Source organism: Octodon degus, unplaced genomic scaffold (genome assembly GCF_000260255.1).
Source record: "Octodon degus isolate 3935 unplaced genomic scaffold, OctDeg1.0 scaffold00099, whole genome shotgun sequence".
NCBI classification, from domain to species: Eukaryota; Metazoa; Chordata; class Mammalia; order Rodentia; family Octodontidae; genus Octodon; species Octodon degus.
Window position 1 is genome coordinate 8,414,861 of NW_004524675.1, and position 20,629 is coordinate 8,435,489.

At 38.9% G+C, this 20,629-nt stretch overlaps 2 protein-coding genes and 1 pseudogene across 6 annotated transcripts in view; all 3 read left to right on the forward strand.

Annotated features, from left to right (window-relative positions):
• Positions 1-5,701, forward strand: part of LOC105743114 — a 13,908-nt pseudogene extending 8,207 nt beyond the window's left edge. The window contains exon 2 of the transcript XR_002822605.1: positions 5,611-5,701. The product of XR_002822605.1 is annotated as a heat shock protein HSP 90-alpha A2-like (transcript). The remainder of the gene's footprint in view (positions 1-5,610) is intronic.
• A 2,241-nt stretch (positions 5,702-7,942) lies between these two features.
• On the forward strand, positions 7,943-8,443 carry LOC101591693 (60S ribosomal protein L12-like). The gene has a single exon (XM_004638553.3). The coding sequence runs from the start codon at positions 7,958-7,960 to the stop codon at positions 8,441-8,443; it is 486 nt and encodes a 161-aa protein (XP_004638610.1). The 5' UTR covers positions 7,943-7,957.
• An 8,325-nt stretch (positions 8,444-16,768) lies between these two features.
• Positions 16,769-20,629, forward strand: part of Elavl2 (ELAV like RNA binding protein 2) — a 175,174-nt gene continuing 171,313 nt past the window's right edge. For all 4 annotated transcript variants that reach the window (XM_004638556.2, XM_023723493.1, XM_023723494.1 and 1 more), the window contains exons 1-2: positions 16,769-17,101; positions 17,373-17,470. In XM_004638556.2, the coding sequence (XP_004638613.1) occupies positions 17,444-17,470 (27 nt within the window). In that variant the 5' untranslated portion in view covers positions 16,769-17,101; positions 17,373-17,443. The remainder of the gene's footprint in view (positions 17,102-17,372; positions 17,471-20,629) is intronic.

Genomic DNA, 20,629 nt, shown 5'->3' on the forward strand with positions numbered 1-20,629 from the left:
TGTGTGTGTGTGTGTGTGTGTGTGTGTGTGTGTGTGTGTGTGTGTGTGTGTTACAAGGGACTGAATCAGGGCCTTTACACTGAGGTATTCCCATCTCATCTTTTTATTTTTTATTTTGGACAAACTTTTGCTAAATCACTAAATTACCCAGACAGGGCTTGAATTTGCAATCCTCCTGCCTCAGAGTGCTGGGATTATAGGCTTGTGCCACCATGCCTGGCTGGCCTATTGATTTAGATGCTAATCTTATCTATAAACATTCTCACAAGGACACCCAGAAATAATGCTCAGCCAAATATCTTGTCACTCGGTGATCCAGGCAAGTGGCCACATGGTTTTGGGAAAGGCACCACCAGGGCTGGGCAACTTCACTTTTTGTTTCTGTTGACTGAGGTGTAGTAGAAATAGTCACCAAGAAGAAAGCAGGGGAACAAAGAAAGTGAAAGTCCTTGTTCTTTTGGTTCTCTCTTTGGGGGACGTGAAGAATTAAACAACCCACTCTAATTCCAAATATCTCCTCGTAAGAAGTGAGCTGTAATGCCACTGTCCAGCTAGGTGCATTGAATGCGGATTCAAAAAAAAAAATAGAATGGGCAAAGTGATAGCAAAGCTCAGATGTTCAAACATTCCTTTTTCTCCCACTTTACCTTCACGAACCAGGAAAATAAAGTTAAAGCATCTAATTCCCAACATTCAAACTCTACATGGTGGAATTAAAATCCTCCTAGTAAAAATGACAGGGTGTCAAAATTTTCCTTTCTTTTCAAGAAAATACATACAGGTCGTAGCAGATCCTTAAGCATAAACAAGATGGAAAGAAATAACATGACAACTAAGCAAACCAACTTGGAAGGACAAAGAATGTTGAAAAAAACAGCTTTGAACCAATCTTAGAAAAATATACTAAAAAAGACTCTGACAAAGTGAATTTCTCTGCAAGTGTTTTGCTTTTTATTAATAAAACAGGAACTCACAGGGGAGTAAAGACATTTTGACACCATGTAACATATATTCCAAACTAATTTTAGTACAACCACTACACTCTGATACAAATCCTTGCTTGACCTCATATTATCCCATAATAATGGAAGTTCCTGAAAATAAAATGTATTGAATGAAAAATAAAATCCAAAATAGTAAACCTCCAGAATACACAAAGTAGGGCTGGAGATATAGCTCAGTGGCATAAACGCCTGCCTGGCAAGTGTAAGGTCTTGAGTTTGACCCCTGGTCCTACAAAACACAAAATGAAACAGTCTTTCCAGAATATACAAAGTATTTATTTATACAAGGTATGCAGCTACAATAGTACAACACATAGATGTCTTCAGTCATGAAAAAAGTCTGAAGAACAGACACCCATTCATTCTTCTTCACTAAGACCAAACAAATTAAAACAAAATATTTTTAATTCCAAACAAAATTCTCAATTCCATATTTGAGAATAAAATTCAGCTACTAAGACTTAACTGGAAAATAAGAAAAGGGAGAATACATGAAAAATCATGAATATTGAATCAATTTTAAATATATCTAATAATTAAGAAACAACATAAGTGTATAAACTTTGGCAATATACAGGTAATATCATAAATAATAAAACCAAGAGGTCAGAGAATAAAAGAAGAGGCTTGTGCTCATCATTCAGACCAGAGAAACTGTTAAAGTAATCTGCAACTGAATTATGTGGATCCTAAAATGATTTTAAATTTTCACTAATCTTTTCTTAACTTTAGAGGTGCCTATCAAGAAATAATATTTCCTGTTCTGAATTCAACACTTATTTGAAGTTTAAGAATCCATTCAAATTCATTTCAGCTTCATTTGGCTTCTTCTTACTTCAATACTTATTTATAAAAAGAGCACACATTATATGTTAATAATGATAAAAAATGGATTTAGGGTGATTTTTTAAAACCTCTTTTTACTTTTCTGCATGACTTGAACTCATTATAATGAGCAAGCATTATATTTGCAAAATCAATAAAGTAATTTTTCTTTCAAAAATGAACAGGAAAGATAAAAACAGGGAGACATTTAATTTTTCAACAAACTGATTTTGAGCTCAATAAACACTGTGTTGTAATTTAATTATTTCTCAGACTTAAGAATTTCTCTACACTTGGATAGATCTCATCTCCAAATTCCAGATAAGCACTTCCATTTGAAAATCCTTTGATCCTGTAAACAGAATTTAGCATGCAGAATAAGTCCTAGCATTTAAATTACTTACTTGGCTGCTAAATCAACAACATAGATGAGATCCAAGATTGGAGCGAGAGGGAATGGATGAAGCCTTAAGACTAAGAATTATTACATTATTATAAGAATACAAAAAGAAAAGAATCCTGCTTTTAAGCCATTTTTCTTTCTGCTTCTTCTAATTATATCTACATCCATTTCATTTGAGTTGATGCCCATTTCTGTTGGCAGGGGGACTCATAAATGCTTTCCTATTACACATAGGTCTTATGCTTCCAGGTAAAAACCAACACTTACAGAACATGAACAACGGAAGCACATATGTTTTCTCAAACACTCTCATATAAGTTACTGAATAGCGTTTCCCTCTTCAATCTCAGAATTTTTGGTACATTACCTGGATTCCATAAGGGTAAAGATCCTGGCATATTTTTACTCATATTTTCTCTTCAAGAATTTTAAGGAAGAGATGTCTTTATAGATATCCTTTTACCATGTCACTTTGTCTCCTTGCTATGTAGATGTGGTAGATAGGATTTTACCCCACCCAAATATGTTCACATCTAAATTCACAAATTTGTAAATACAAGGTGTGATCAAAAAATACATCTGGGCATCGTGTTGCACACCTGTGAAGCCCACTACTTGGGAAGCTGAGGCAGGAAAATCATCAGTTCAAGGTCAGTGTGAATTGCATAGCAAGATCCTGTCTCAAAAAGCCTAAAGAAAAATAAGTTTAAATTTTATGAAAATTTACAATAAGAGACACATCACCATTAATCCCTCTCAAACTACACTCATGCACATTTATCACATTGTTTTGGCAATGTGCCTTTCTGTAATGTTTTTAAAAATTTAAACATTCACCATATCTTTCAACCATCCCTTGTATATAATATGACAAAAGGGAATTCAGGTTGCAAATAAAATTAAGGTTGCTAATCAGGTGACCTTGAGATGGGGAGGTCATTCTGAATTACCTGGACAGACTTAATGTAAAGGTCTTCATAAGTGCAAGAGCAAGGCAGGAGAGTAATGTCTAAAGACACCAACGACAAAGATTCATACCTCTCCCACCAGTTCTGACTGGGAAGATGGAAACCCACCACTGACCAAGGGAATCACTCCCCACCCAAAGCAGGCAAAGGCAGAGATGCTTGTCTGGAGCTCCCAGTAAGATGTTAGTCCAGGAAGACCCACTTTGGATTTCTGAACCTCAAAATTTTGTGTTGTTGTATTAAGACACTACATTTGTGGCAATTTGAGACAGCAGCAATAGACAACACAGTAAATGAAAGGTGTCTTTGTTAGTTACTCTTCTAGTGGTGGAGACCAAATATCCAAAATAGGGGAGGAAAGGTTTATTTGGCTGATGCATGGTTTGTAAAGGTTTCAGCCTACAACTGGCTGACTCCAAGTCAGAGTGGTACTTGGCAGTGGGACAACCATTCATAGTAGTGAACAGCAAGAGTAACAAAAGAGAAACAGCTTATGGCTGCCAGAATGTAGCAAAGCAACCAGAGGGGGAGACAAGACTCTTTCTGTGCCTTATATTGTATGTAGGCTACCCACATACTAAGGCACATAAGCACCAAAAAGATCCAGATTATAGTATCAACTCCAGTATCTACTATGAGGCCTAGAGTGAATAATTCAACTTCTATTACTCTGAAATTCTTCATCTATTGGTGGAACTAATAATTAAGAAATAGTTTTGTTTTGTTTTTTTGGTGGAACCGGGGATTGAACTCAGGCCTTTGTGCTTGCCAGGGTAGTGCTTATTCCACTAAGCCATCTCCCCAGACCAAAAGGGCAGAAGGACTTTTTTTTTTTGTGGCCTCAGGATGCCTTCAGGGCAGGTCTGGTTTGGCTTGAGGATCTGGGGATCGTACCACAACATCCTGAGCCTCACTGCTTTGTTTAAGCAGGCACTTAAACAACTGAGCTAATGGGCAGGCCCCCAAGAAATAGTGGTGTATAGTGATTGCTGGATATTTTTAAAAAATGATCTTCATAACATTTTTCATAATAACAAATATCATCTTGCAAATAATTGAGTGACAATCTTAGTCCTAGACAGAACTATAACAAACCAATCAATGGGCTGATTTACTAATCACACTGTCTTAATCTCAGTATCACACACCTCTGAAGAAGCCCTATGACTGCATGAGGCTTTGTGGGAAGGGACATCCAGACACAAACCATACCAGTGGTGTATTCCTGGATGATGTTTCCTTGCGTCCATGGATACAGCAAGACCTTAGGCAAAACCTAAAGTAGATGTCTTGGACATCTTGTTCCCTTTTGCACTCTACTGTTCCTTCTGGTTGTTTGGCTTCATAGAAATGACAGAATTTTTGAAGTGTGCAAGGCATTACTTATGCTACACTATCTTCTCAGGATGAGAGAAGTAACCTTCACTTTGGGTGTATTTGCTCCTTCAAAGACCTGAATGTGGAAGGTAGGAAAGATCCTTGCTCTCCAAAGAATGGACATTCCCAGGAAATCTTCAGTCGTCTTTATTATGGATGTAGAGGAAATAAGAGCAGCAAGAAAGTGGAACAAATCTGACATAAACAGAGTTGGTGTGTAAATTCTGTAGCAGAAAAAAGTTAGTAGCTATCCAGGCACATAGATGTCTGCTTTATATCAGGGAGGGAGAAAGGCAGGTATCAAGCATCAGGACAGGTGGCAGATAATGTCTGTACATGGGCATATGTTTAATTGTACAAGAAGCTAATAACCCAAAGAAAAGGTAGAAGAGACAAGAGACTGATTAATTGACTATTTATGGTAAAAGTACAAAAAGCCTTCCTGAATTCCTGCTAAATTTCTAATCCATACAAACGTCTAATATAAAGATTTACATATTGCCCTTACATGGAGTTATCCTTGGATGTCATCCAAGCATGGAGTTGGAGCTCAATGCTCCTATCAGGGAATGATATAAAGCTGCATGAGTGCATCCATACTCGTTATGGTTTAGCTCTAAAACATGCCCTCAAATTCTAATGTGTTCAGAGGCAGGGCTTTTGGAACATTGTTAGAACATGGAGCAGCTGTACCCATCACAGTTATGGATTTGTCACATAACTGAATATTTTGTTAGGAAGTGTGGCCTGGTTGACAGAGGTGTCCCTCAGGGTGTGACCTGGAGGCTGTATTCTGGTCCCTGCCTCTGTCACTTTCTTCTGCACCCTAGCACCACACGTTGAGCAGCTTTTTCCACTTTGCCCTCTCCATGCTGCTTCTGCCTTGCAATTAGCCAACTACAGACTGAATTCTTTGAAACCATGAGCCAAAATAAGCTTCCTCTCCTTCAAATTTTGAGTCTTTGGTATTTTGTCCCATCAATGGAAAGTGACTAATACAACACTAATCATTATATCCTTATTCTTCTTAAAGCATACTTCTGAGTCCCATGCTCACTGCAGCCTTTATTAGGTTTTACTGGATGAGAATAAAACAACCAGACAAACTCACTCCGGCAGTATAACACAGCATGGTGGTTTATCTCAATCTTTACTGTTTCTACTGGTGTTTTGTTTTTGTTGTTTTTAACCCCTGCATAACAGAAAGCTAGCTAAGGCACCACAAACCCATCAGTAACAGTAGTTTTCTATAGCAAGTGTTCTCATTGGAAACTTGGTAGAAAGGATTTGTCACACCATGAAGGAGTGATTGTAAAAAGCCCCTTTCAATGATTCTGTTGTGTGTAGCCTCCTGGCCACACCACCACTGGAGCAATTCTACTTGGCTGAAAATCTCTAGTAGTTTCACCAGGGGGTAAGAAGTCTGGAATTTGAGACCTCTTTCCATGACGAATTTGATGTAGGCTTTCTGGGATAATTCATGACCCATGTGCAGCAAAATCACCTCATATAGTTTTGTAGATACAAATTTTGCTACCCATGCTAAAATGCTCTGATGGTATTGGTCAAGGTCTCTATTACTGCAATCAAACGTGAGCATTTGGCACTATGAAGACTGAAAACTTTATGTTGTAAATGCTGTTGGACAAGTTGTTGCACTTCTTTGGTTCCTAAATATAAATACAAGAGGTTTGTGCTGGAAGGTATTTAGAGATCTTTCAGTTTCTACTGCATGGCAAAGTAGAAAGGTAGGCACTCAAGCACCAAAAGGATACAGGTTACAGTATCAACTCCAGCATCTACTATGAGGCCTAGAGTGAATAATTCAACTTCTGTTACTCTCAAATTCTTCATCTGTAAGTGGAACTAAAAGTTAAGAAATAACTGTGGTATATATAGATTACTGGATATTTTTTAAAAGGATTTCATAACATTTTTCATAATAACAAATACCATCTTGTAAGTAATTGGATGACTTAAACTTAAAGTGTTGTAGGCTTTTATAACAGTAATCATCATGAAGGTTCTTGAATGCTGGAACATCTATCCATTTTATACATACAGGTAGGGCATATTGATCATATATTCAGAATAATAAAGCACAATAAAACTTGGTGACTTTAAACAATAAGCACTTGCAGTTGCTTGTGGAACTATGGGTCTGCCAGACACGTTCCACTCTTGGCTGGCCTTACTGATGCACCGTAGGAGGTTATCCTAATCCTGACTAGATCCTTTCCTGTTTATGAATGGGCTAGCCATGGTTTGGTCTGCATGACCTTGGCTGGAACATGTGGGCTGTCCTACACCCCATCGCTCACATTTTACTAGGCTATTGTAGGACTGTTTGCATAGTGGTACTAGTGTACTAAGGGACAGGAAAGACATGACTCTTAAAACCAGTATTTGAGGGCTGCGGAGATAGCTCGGTGGTCTAACCACTTGCCTGGTAGCACAAGGACCCAGGTTTGATCCCCAGTACTGCATACAACCCTAGGCACACCTGGGATTACAGGTGTGTGCCACCTGAGCTGAGGAGGCTGAGACAGAGGATCACTACAAGTCCAATCTGTGTAGCGAGACCCTGTACCAAAAAAATAGGTAAATAAATAAATACCAGTGTTTGAAACAGGCATATTGCTAATACTGTCACATTCTATTAATCAAAGCATTTTACAAGATTCTAAGAATGGGAATGGAGGTTCTTTCTCTTGATAGGAGAAAAAGCAAACTCACAGAACAAAGGATGTACTCCTTTGTTTAAGTCTAGAGCAGTGTTTTCAAATTCTTGCATGAATTTCTTAGGGGCAAGGGAGATAGATCAGCGGCATAAGCACCTGCCTGGCTAGTTCAAGGTCCTGAATTCAATCCCCAACACTGAAAAAAAATTCTTAGAAAGTTTCTTAAAGCATAAGATTCTGGGTCCACCTGAATTTCTGATTTAGTAAGTCTAGGTTATGGCCCAATAATTTGCATTTTTAACAATTTCTCAGGTGATAATAGTGCTGACTGTGGGCCAGGGAGATAGCTCAGTAGAATAAGTACTTGCCTGGCAAGCGCAAGGCCCTGAGTTCAAAAAACAGTAAAAAAAAAAAAAAAAAAAATAGTGCTGACTGTGTTTTGAAAATCACTGGTCTACACTGGAGCATCCTCTATGTAAGAAAAAAATCTTTTAATGTACATGTATAATTTTATTTCTAAGTAAACTTTATTTCCTACATAATATAATATCTATTGTTCATGATATATTTATCGCCTAGAAAAATATGAAATCTTAAGAATACAAATACTGTTTTCACCTTTCGGCTAGAAGGAGGCTAAGATGTAACTTTCTTTGGTTGTCCCGAATCCGGGTTCATTTGACACCAGCCACCTGCAGCATGCTGCCCAAATTCAACCCCAACAAGATCAAAGTCATGTACCTGAGGTGCACCAGTGATGAAGTTGGCGCCACATCTGCCCTGGCCCCCAAGATTGGTCCCTTGGGCCTATCTCCAAAAAAAGTGGGGGATGACATTGCCAAGGCAACTGGTGACTGGAAGGGCCTGCGGATTACGGTGAAACTGACTCAGGCTCAGACTGAGGCGGTGCCTTCTGCCTCTGCCCTGATCATCAAAGCCCTCAAGGAGCCGCCAAGAGACAGAAAGAAGCAGAAAAACATTAAACACAGTGGAAATATTATTTTTGATGAGATTGTCCACATTGCCCGACAGATGCGGCACCGGTCTTTAGCCAGAGAACTTTCCGGAATCATTAAGGAGATCTTGGGGACTGCCGAGTCTGTGGGCTGCAACGTGGACAGCCGGCACCCTCATGACATCGTAGATGACGTCAACAACGACGTTGTCAAGTGCCCAGCTAGCTAAGGAGAATAAGAAAATACATCAATAAAGAGATGATCTGACAACCAGCAGTCTTTTCTTGAAGGACCTCATTCCTGGTGAGGTGATTAGTGGGCCTGTGGTGGCAGGACCTGTAAGATACCCTGGGCCACAAACTCATGGGTGACATTCTGCTCTATATGGGATAAATTTGAGGGAAAAAAACTGAAATGAACATCGCTTTTTACAGACACACACACACACAAAAAGAATACAAATACTTTATAGAGCACTTTGATTTTCCTGAAAAAAAAAAAGGTCTCTTTTGATCCTACCCTTAAACACAGTGAACTCTAATCAATCATAAACCCATGAAAGATTTCATTTTTTCTCTTCCTTTATCTGGCCCTTCTATATTTTATGCTAATTCCACACAAAATACAATTCAGTTAATGAGGGGAAGGTATTTTTGAGCCAAATAAGAATATCATCTTTAATATTTTGCTAAAATTAATGAGAAATAATCAAATAATTGAAAAGACACATTCCTATTCCACTCAGATAAATGAAGGAAGAGACTCAGAGGAGCTGTATAACTTGCATCTAACCTCCAATTTTTTTAAAAGAATAATTTTATTGAGAAACAAATAGCAATGAGACAGTTTCAAAACTGATTACTAGCACAGTTTCAATGATTAATAAGTTGAATTTTTTTTCTTTTTCTGCGGGTAACCTCCAATTTTTATTTAATCACTTTTACTTGACATGTTATGAACATGCATGATTTAAATCAATAGTCATCTACCTTATACTTTCAGTTCCAAGTGATCAAATACCTCCGAAGATCTTTTGTAAACTCCAAGCTAATTGTCCTTCCTAGTTCTTAGAAAAATGCATCCAGTTTCCTATTCTTTATTAACAGGGAAGAAAGAAGTAATTACTATGTTCTTACCGATTTTTTTTAGACCATTTCCCTGGAAAGATAGGCATTAGTTCCCTTATACTGTGGAGAATGAGACTTAGGCTAAGAGATTTACCTATAATCACACATGGACCCAGGCCTGGTTTAGCCAGGATCAAATTACTTTCTTGTACATCAAACCAAATAAATATCCTAATCAGCCCATGTTCATGCAGCACAATTTTCTCCTAATTAGCTGAGCTACTTTTAGAGTTGCAGTTCTTGGTATCAACACTTAAAAACAGAAAATAACCTTTCTATTTTTAAGTGTTGCAAATTTCTCACTATCAGGGTATCATGGTATTGTAAGTAATCTTGTCGATTACCTAGCATATGCAAAAGTACATAAAGCCCATGCTCACCGTCTTATTTAATATTCACAACTCAAAGACAGATACTATTTTTGTCTTCACTGAACAGATTTATAAAAAACACATTTACTTGGTTAAATTACCACTCAAGTTACACAGTTAGAAAGTACTAAGATTGGTGCTCAAATGAAATTCAGTTTGATTTAAAATCTTAATATCTTACCCATGGTCCTATTCTGTCTTGCTACTTGCACTTTAAAAAAAAATCAACAATTGTAAAGTGATAGTACTAGAAAAAAATCAATTAAACACTGAGCCTATTTCAGAAGAATAAATTTATGGCAGAGTGGAAGGGGAAAAGAGCAAAGGAAACTTCTGGTTAATTCAAAGAAGTTGTAACTGAAAGTAACTGAGACTGACGTGTTTAGCTAACACATGTGACCAAGTGTGTGGGCCGCCAGAACAGTCACCTTCAGGAGACATATGCTTATCTGAAGAATGCCATCGCTGCTGTAACACATTTTCAGATCAGCCATAAGTCTGATTATCCTGTATAGATGCATAATTGGGGTAGCTGTTCTTTTCTTTTGCATTTGCTTTCTTAAAGCTAAAAACAAAGTAGAAAACTCACCCTATATTATCTATTTTTTAAGTGGTAATCTTAGATTTGACTTTGAACAGCTTTTTAGGTATTTTCTTAGCTCAAGTTGAATCTTCAGAGAACACACTTGTTAGCATTACTATGTTGCTGCCACTCCCTATAATTGGAACTCAAATGATGAACATAATTTTCCCCAGCCCCTGAAGTGCTGAGGACAAAGCCAGACCTGGCACATGCTAGTCAAGTGCTGTACCACTGAGTTACTCCTCCAGCCTCCAGATGTAATGCTAAAGAAAATAGGCAAAGTTGTTTGGAGCTATGACAGGAGCATCATCAGTTAAATAAATACATTTAGTTTTCCAAAGTGTTATGCACTGTTATGTGGGGCTTTGGGAAGGTAATTGGGTTATGGTAGTTTATAGCTGACATGCTATTAAGAAGTAGGATCAGATCAGAAGTGGGCCATGGAAGGGGTGATCAGTCTCTCTCTCTCTCTCTCTCTCTCTCTCTCTCTCTCTCTCTCGCTCTTGCTCTCGCTCTCGCTCTCTCTCGCTCTCTCTGGCTCTGTCTGTCTTCCTCTCTCTTTCCATTTCTCTCAGTCTCTGTATTTCTTTGTCTGTTTTCATCCACCATGCCAGCAGCTCTTTCTCCTCTGCCAGGACAGCCTTTCTTGCAGACTATGAACCAAAACTTCCACAAAGTATGAGTCAAATAAACAACTTTTCCTTTAAGTTGTGAGTATTGGCGATTTAGTCTCAGAGTTGAGAAAGTAACTAAAAAACAAGGTGAACTTTTTAAAAATGATTTATTTATTTATTTATTTATTTATTTGGTACTGGGTCTCGCTACACAGCTTAGACTCATAGTGATCCTCCTATCTCAGCCTCCCCAGCACTGGGGCTACAAGTATGCTTCACCTTGCACAGTTTCAGTGGCTGGCATGGCACACCTAGAGTTCCAGGCCCAGTATGACATGTAGTACCAGGGATTGAACCTGGGTCCTTGCACTGGCAGGTGCTCAGACCACTACCATCTTCCCAGCCCACAAGGTGAATATTCTGAATATTCTGATATGCATACATTCAAAATTAAATACATCTCACTATATTTATTTGAAAATGAAGGAAGAAAGGAATTTTACTGTGAAAGGAAAAGGGAAAGATATTTGAACTGCAACGCTTGGATCTAATTTCAGGATTATGACTATTTTATGGGATTTCCTTTAACAATTTTCAGCAATAGGACTTCCTTTAAGAAAAAAAGTGGTACAACTCACTCTGGTTCAATAATTTTAGCAGATCACCCATCCCCAAGCCAGTGACCTACTTAGGGATGGAATCTCAAACACTCACTTGGAACCAGCTACCACTCAGAGTCATACAAATAATCAAGGCAGATTTCATTTACAAGCAAAAAAAAAACCCATAACAGTAGCAAATATGTCCATCAAGAAAGCTTCAAGTTATAGAATATTTAATAAAATATTAAATAAAGAGCAGCTTCTCATATACAACAAGAAGTCTAAAGTTATTTCGTCCCATAGTAATAGAAGAGCTCAAAAGTGCCATCAGGAACTCAATTCTTCTTATCTCCCCTGACCGTCTTTTGGAGATAGACCTTCAATTTTTACAAATTGTTTCATGATTACAGATGGTTGCTGAACTTCTCTGTATCATGTGACATGCCAGTAGGAGGAAGGAAGCAGAGCAAAGGAGCAGGAGGTGGGGGCAGCTTTGTCTATTGCTTTTCCATCAGACAAGCAAAAGTATTTCCAAAAGACCCCTCAGCAAAAGCATATTTGCCAGAACTGTGTCCAACAGCTACTAGTAGTTTGAAACACACACACACACACACACACACACACACACCCCATAGGGAGTTCAATATTCAATTTTTCACTCTCTAACACAGAGTAAGCCAAAGAGGAAGGAGGTTGAGCATTCATGTTGAGTGAGCCAAATTACAATGTCTGTCTCAATAAGGCTGACGTTTTACTAGGCGATGTGTTTTCACACTTTGTATCATTAAATCATCACAACTGTGAGTTGTTCTTTGTTCTTTTAATTTTACTAACAAGGGAAGTATAATCTAGAGTGGTTAAGAAAACTGTCCAAAGGTTGCCAAGTTTACAAGTACTGGAACCAATTTCTTTTCTTTTTTCTGTTAGTTTATTTTTTTATCAATTTTATTGAGAAATAAATAGTAATGAGACAGTTTCAAAACAGGATAGTAGAACAGTTACAATAATTAATACATTGCATATTGTTGTCTTCGTAGTAGTTATTCATAGTACAAGATGCAGATATGATATCCTGTCTAAACACTATTAGTACAAATCTTCTCATTAAATTAAGAGAAAGTAGCTGTACATCTATCCTATTTTGCATATACAGATACAAAGTGGTCCTTCATTTATATCCCCCTTTTTCATTTAGTTTTGTCAGAGATTGGTATTCCATTGCCATTTAAATATTATAGGTGTGTGAATCCAGCAAAATAATCCAATATAGTACACTAGTCATACTGGGTTATCTGTAGGACTGTGCAGACCTTAAAAGTCATCTCTGAAATTGCTGGTGTCCAGACCTTGTTCCCTGCTCTAGCTGTGCTTTCTACAACTCTCTTCGTTTTTTTATTTTTAGTTATTTATTTATTTTTTGGAACCAATTCCTATGTGGCTCTAGAAATGCTGCTGTCTAACATGGGTAAATAAATCATAAATTAGGCACAGTGGTGTATCTCTGTAATCCCAGCACTGAGGGAATGTGGAGTAGGAGAATTGCAAATTGAGTCCTGCCTGGAAAACACATGATCATAAAATATAAAACAAAATAGTCTGGACACATAGTTCAGTACTAGACCACTGCTCAGTTGGATCCCCAGGACCACTTTTTCCAAAGACTGAGTATTCAACTTGCTCTTAAAAGGCAACATGCTGGGAAATCTTTAAAATGCTTATTGAATTCTTACATAATGATCTTTTTCTGACAAGTAATAGATTCTGTTGGGAAATTTCTAGAAGGAGAGTCAAGGTCTCTTGGGATTAGTCACTGAAGCCCTCACACAGCTCCCAACATTCACCCACTTGTGGAAGATTTATACATGAAGAATTATTTCATTAATATCTAGCTTAGATGTTGTCCAGACTTGGTTTGCTTTCATTGATTATAAGACAGTCCTCAATTTATGCCAAAAAAAAAAAACCCCTGTTTTTCCCTCTGTTTTCTCCTATTATACAGCAGGACCTGAATTAGACCTATAATCATGTTAACAAAAAACAGAAAAATAAAAGATATTCCCTTATTTAAGTAGAAAATATCCTCCTTCAAAGTTGTTAATGACCTATCATGTAAGTCATTACGGAATGAGCTAGAAATCCTTTTGGTAGGATTTTTTTTCAGGGTGGTATTTAAAAAAAAAAAAACTATCATCTTTCTTTGGGTTCAGTATAGCTTTATCTCCTAGAAACTTTTCAGTTTACATTTAAGTGAATTATTCTTGCAAATTCAGTGCACCTGTCTCTCACACTAGGCTCAAGTTATTGTTGTGAATGCTGCACGACCCAATACATCTTAATAACCTCCAACTGTGTTCTCTTTGTCTCTGTACAATCTTGTTTCACAAGGTTAATGCATTTAATGTGCATACTTGCTGGAACTGTTTTTATCACATCTTGAAATTTTTGTTTGTTAAAAGACCCAGTTTGTAGGGAGAGATAGTTCAGGGGCACAAGAACCTCCCTGGCAAGTACAAGGTCCTGAGTTCAATCCCTGATACAAAATAAAAGACCCAATTTGTGAATTCTCTGTTTATTTCTTCTATTTTTCTAAGTGTCAGAAAAAATATTTTTCTTCCATTAGTTGCCATTCCCCTTCCTTCTATTTTTTCTTCCCCTAATAACCAAAGTTCTAGATTTATAAATGTATATCAAGGGCCGGCCAAATAGCTCAGTGGATTAAAGTGCCTGCTTAGGCAGATGCAGTGGCCAGGGTTTGATCCCTGGCATGCTGTGCCAGCTCCACCTCAGGGGCACGCTGAGATGGTGATTGAGACTGCGCATGGTGGTGTGTGCCTGTAATCCCAGCTCTTGGGAGGCTGAACACAGGTGGATCACTAGGAGTCCAATCTATATAGTGAGACCCATAGATCCTGTCCTAAAATTAAATAAATAAATAAATAAATAAATGTATATTAGACGAAAAATAGTGTTTGCCAAGACATCTTCAAATCACTGGAAAGTCTACTGCAAAATGAACAAAGTAAACACTTGCCAGGGTAGCATTTTAAAAAACAAGTTGTCCTTGTAATTTTGAGCAGGAGAATGTGCCCAGGGCTGAGGAGATAGCTCAGTGGTCTGGCAAGCAGCAGGTTCCAAGTTCAATCCCCCATGCCACAGAAAAAAAAAGAAAAGAAGAGGGAGAGAGAGAGAGAGAGAGAGAGAGAGAGAGTTAGAGAGAAATTTAATATCTTGCCCAATTAGGTTTTGAAAACTCTGACACTTTCTAATAACAAAACTTCATTGTTTGTTATTATGTTTACAATTATAACATGCTACAAAATCCATTCCCTATCTCCACTCCCAAATATTCATTAGTGAATTGTCAGTAAATAATGTAACTGGAAAACTTTGAAATGAAGTTTGCAGAGGCCTTAAAAATAGTAATTTAGATAATAGCAATTATTTTCACTGATTATATATAATTCTTATTCATTAAGGTATATCTCTAAGGATTTCTTCTAGGCAAGCTTTATTAAATTGGTATTACTGTAAATCAATAAATTAATCAGTTGATTAATTTATATTTTTGAATAATTCCAACTCATCTTCTTTTCCCTTCCTGCACTCTTGACTTCATACTTAATTCTAGGAAAAGAAATTTGACACTACCTTCAAAACAAAGAATTGGGAAAAGTTGTGAAAAGTGATTGATTTAAGGGGGTGGGTGGCCTTGAAGAGTTAGGACCTGAAGAAACTTCGTGAGGCTGACAACCACATCCTTCTTCCCTTGCCTGAAATTCTTGCCAAATTCTCTCCTTCCCACATATTGAAAGAGTGTAGCTTATGAGAGTGGATTCAGAGCTGCTGATTCTTTTACCTTTCAGTGGAAGAGATGCTCTTTGAGGAGCAGCATAAAATCTTTAGAGCTTTCCCATGGCCTCGAATAGGCTGCACAACTGCTATATACAAATTTGAAATGATAAATAAATAGCCGACATAAAAAGGGAGGGATGCTTCATTAGACATAAGTGCCCTGTTTTTCTGTCTGCTTCACGCTCTCAGCTGTTAGAAGACATCGGTGGTTAAAAACTGAAGCCAGTCTGGTAGAATCAAGAGAAATGGTCTCCTCCATAAACTCTCATACACATACGTAAATATCTAAATGACTCTGGAGAAATCGCTTAGAATGTTTAGAAGGTGCTTTGTAGCCATATCAAGGCATAGAACAGGGTTTAAGTTGGAAATGGAAAGTTGGGTGTAAGATAACAGGCTATCTGTCCAGGTAGGGGAATGAAGTCTCCTGTAGGGCTTTCCTGTAAATGACAAACCAGTGCCTCCCCGCCAGGTTCTTAGGACCATTTAGAAAACTGAAACAGGTGGTGAGCCAGGGAGTACCCAGTATATTTTCAAGAGCGAGGCGATGGGAAAGCAGCAAAGTAAAAGTCCAGGAGTCCACAAAGGGGATGAGAGAAGAAACCTGCTAAAGGTTTTCTACCTGCTGGGGGCAGATAGGCCAGCCTGTGCAAGATTCAAAACAGAGGGATTCCAGGAGCGGGTGCTAAGTGCGGGCGGCCCGGCGCCCAGGGGGGGTGGGAGCCCCGCAAGTCGCCTCTTGGGGGCGTACCTGGCAGGTGGGGCGGGGCTGTAAACCTATTCCGGCAGTCAGTGGAAGGACCGGACATTTGTCTCCAGACCGCCTCGCCTTGGATCGGGCACCTCACTCCCGAACCCTGGCAGCCCCTGCTGGGCAGTGAGGGTCCGGGTTCCTCACCGCCGACCGCGAGCGGTCAGGGTGCAGGGCACTGTACTGCAGTTTCCACCCGGGCCGCGGGGTCCGAGTTGGTCTGTTCCCCTCCACTAGCCCTGGTAGCCTCCAGGAGGGGTCCCGGGCCCTCGGCGGAGCCGGAGCGCAGCGACGCGCCACCCGGGGCGCTCGGAGCTAGCGGTGCGCCCCGCAGGACGGCGGCAAACTCCCGGCCGCCGAGGCCGCGCGCTCCTCGCGCAGCCCCGCCCGGTTCTGCTCCTCGCCGCGCCGCCTCAGCGCTTCAATTTTAGGATCTTCTCCTTAAGAGTTTGCATAGATCCGCTGTGCATAATCTGTTCCGTTGGACATGATCTGATGGTTTTTCTACTTATTTAAACGGAGACTGCAGAAAATGCCAATGGGGGCTGGAGGGGGAGGGAGGAGTGCGCGCGTGTGTGCGCGCGTGTGTAAGGGGGGAGGGGGCTTCCCTCTCCTGGAGGACAGACAGAATGATACATACTGTCATTAACAGTCTTGACCCACCCAGACCCCACCCTTCGGTTGAATCCATCACACAGGCATTACAAAGGGGCAGCGCTGTCACACTGCGTGCCCGTTCCTGGGGCTCCCGGGCTGGCTTAATGAGGCGCACCCGGCCGGGGCTATTGTGCGGCGCGAAGGAGGCAGGAGCGAGACGGCGGCGTCCGAGCAGCGGCTCGCACAGCCCCAGCTGCAGCTGCGCCCAGCCCTGCGGTGGACCGACGCCTCGGAGAGTGTCTTCCCGCAGGAACCGGTCGGGCCGAGGAGCGCGGCGGCAGGGCTAGGGAACTTCGCCGGGCTCGCGTCCCGCGGGCGAGCTGGCTGGAGGCAGTGCAGTCACTCGGGTAAACGCTGGGTGCTGGGGGCGGGGGCGGCGGCCGCGGTTTAAAGCCCTTCCTCGGTCTAAAGGCGGCGTGGATCAATTTCCCCTCCAACCACTCAACTGTCCCTTCTACCTTTTGTTTAGTTAGCTTGGCTTTTTCCACCCCTCCCCCTGCCGGGTTTGGTGTGAACCTTGCGTCTCGCTTCGGGGTTTGATTGTGCATTTCAATGTAATTCTGATTGGTGAATGTTCTCTCCTTTTTGTTGTGATTACTAGTGATACTTTAATCCTGCCTTCCCTGTTCTGCGCCCTGAACAAGCAGTTTTGAAAAATTAAGTGCAAAAAGCATGACAAAGCAATATGAGGTTGCCGTGGTAAGTGAACTTTTAAACCAAAAATTACCATTTCTTCTCTTTGCTCTGTCCGTGGGTGGGTTAAGGAACTCCTCACACGTAAAAGCTTGGGGGCTGGAAGGAGGGGATGATCGGACAAACAACAGTACTTCGAATTTTGTGTTTCTGTCTGCGTGGTCATTAGGCAAGTTCTGTGCTTATCTACTTGAGACTATTGGGATGGTAGTGGGTTTGACGCATTTAGAGTGGGTGAGAGCTGGCAGTTAGCGGAGAGAGGATCAGGGGAGGGCGTCCAGAGAACTAGGTTATTGTTTGGCTTCAAAAGGAAGGTGCAACTCTGACTTCTGAACTTGGAGGAGCTGCTGGGTCGCTCCTGATGAAAATCCTAAAGGAGAAAAGGAACAATGGGGTCAGCCTCAGCCAGTGTAACGACCTCTGTGCCCTCACCTGCGCTGTTAACCTTTCTCTCGCCTTCTTCCTCATACTTCCTCAGGTAGCAAGTGCAGGCGCCCTTCATTCTTACACAAAGGTTAAACGCTGACTTATGACTAAATCATACATTTGGAAGATTATAGTCTAAAGATTTAAAGAGGAGTTGCACATTACCCTCCTTACTATTTTCTCTTCATCCCTTTTTAAACTGAAGTGTACAGATTCATTTAAGAATCTTTCTTCAGCAACCCTTTAAAATTCCTTTTATTTGTCTGAAAACAGGAGGTATATTCTGGGAAAGGATTACTGAGTTCTACTCCTTCATGTCTTTCGTTTTCTAAAAACAGCTGCCCAGTACAGTATTTCTTGAAAAATGACTGACACAAAGTTTGGTGAAAGACTTAACTTTTGCTCTGGACTTTCCTAAATTGTTTGGCTAGATTTGCACTTTAAAAAAAAAATCTAGTAGTGTTCAGCGGTCCTAAAACTTTTTTTCTTTTTGTGACTCTAGTTGCTTTTTAACTTACCTAGAGCTGTTGCTATGGAGATGACTTGGAAGCCCTGTATTGATATGGACCTGCACATTCTCTGATGAAAAGAGCACATCTAAGTTTTCAAATTTGAAGGATGAGATGGAAACAAAAATCTCCCTTGAAAGGAATGTGTTCCTGTTTTGTTAAGCACATTCTTATAATGTCTATGGGTGTGGATATGATTGCACGTGCTTATATTTCTCAAGACCTATTCTCAAATATTTTTGAGCATTTATAAACTTCCTGCATTCAGAGGAAACACAAAAAAAATTAGACTGTACAATATTGCAATAAAGATTCATGTATCTTATTTGGCATCTCTTTTAATCTTATTTTAACTGATGTTTTGTCCATTCTATATGAAGTTATTGTCAACCAATGGCCATCACAGCAACGTATCACAGAAAAGTGATACTTTAATAAGTCAGCTTCCAAAGTCATCAGGATTGTCCCTAGTCTTACTATCTCTGGTTATTTTCCTTAATAGTGTTTTCAGCTTCAAAACCAACTAACTTACTAATCTGTTGGTACAAAAGGAAATAGTTCAGCAAAACTCATGAAAATGTATCTCGGAAAATTTTAGATTAGAATATAATATTGTGTATATTTTTATAAGAGTTTCACAAGAGAACTTTTCTTAGGTGCTAACATTAAACCTGAGATAGTCAGCTAACAATGTTCTTAATTGCATAATTCACTTTGGACCATACTGCCAAACAATCATAGCTATTTAATTTTATAATTAATCTTGAACTATATTAACACTATTTAGATATTTTAAATAAACATGTTGAATATAGTATTAAAGAACTTATTATCTACTACTGCCTGTATAGATAATTATGAGTAAATATAGGTAATATTGGATTACTTTGACACTTTGAGAAAAATATCTTTACCCAGTTAAATCATACTAAATATCAAATAAGCACCTAATTTTACTCTAGTTTTCACCTACATGTTGTAAAAACTGTGTCAGTTGAAGAGATCCATAAAAGGTTATTTAAAATAAGTTGGGTAATTGAGAATTATCTCCTATAATAATAGCGTATATTGTTTATTTTATTTTACTGATGCTTTTCCTTACTAATACCATAATTCTAGCCAATTTTCAGGTTATCAAATATTTTCAATGTGGGAATTTCTTCATATCAGAATGTAATTGTAATTAACTTTTTTCTGAAAAATACAAATATTTATCTTTTTGTGCATAAAATATATCTATTTGTTTCTTATTGACACATTAGAAATACTGTGATCACATCCTGATACGTTCTCTGAAACTCAGCCCTTTAGAATAAATATTACAAATTAACAGTAGAATTATAATATTCATATGAACAGTATTCTAAGTATTCAACAAAATTCTAAGTTTTCAATAAGGTGGCACTTGTAGAAATATGGCTGGCTTCCTGTAATATTGACTTGCTTTAAATAAAGAGACAATTGTACATAAAGGAGAAAACTAAGTGAGAGGTAGTGATTAGGGTGGGACATATCCACATTACCTAATTTTTTTTGAGGCTTGACCACACCTAGAGTATAAGGGATACCCAAGGGCAAAGAAGCAAGAAAGGCATGGTTACAGTAATATTGTAATTTTCAAAATGCAAAAATAATCTCCATTTATTACTGTAAGATAACTTTCATTTATTACTGACCATTAAGCAACTACATATTATTCAATAACTTTTATTTATTACTTTAATGTTACGTTACATGTACATACATCATCTAAGATAGCTAAGACATTAATGGTAGTAGATAACACTTGTTGTCTGCCTGAAAGTTCTGAGTATGTAGGTGCTTTATTAACATTACCTCAGTAATCTTCAAAACACCAGGCAGCAAGCAGGTTTATTTTGCCTAGAAACTGGGAAATTTAAAGTTAGATAGCTCATAAGCCATTGAAAGAGGATTTGAGTCAAAATCTAACTATAAAATTGGGCACTAAATGAAACAAATTGAAAATCAAATATTAGAAAACTGAACATTTTCTAGAGTTTTAAAAATCATTCACATAAAGACCATGTAATTTCTATAAATTCTGATTACTCGTTAATCTTGACACTTTGTCTGACATAACATTCTTAAAAGAAAAAAAACTTACTGCAACATTCCTAAGTACACCCCCAAGTTGAGTTTGAGTTTGGATTATTTCCTTTCAGGGTATTTCATTATGGAGAAATCCATGTATTTTGGGGGGGAGAAAGAG

Coding starts and splice junctions, on each gene's coding strand:
- LOC101591693 (XM_004638553.3), top strand. CDS start 7,958: ATGCTGCCCAAATTCAACCCCAACAAGATCAAAGTCATGTACCTGAGG.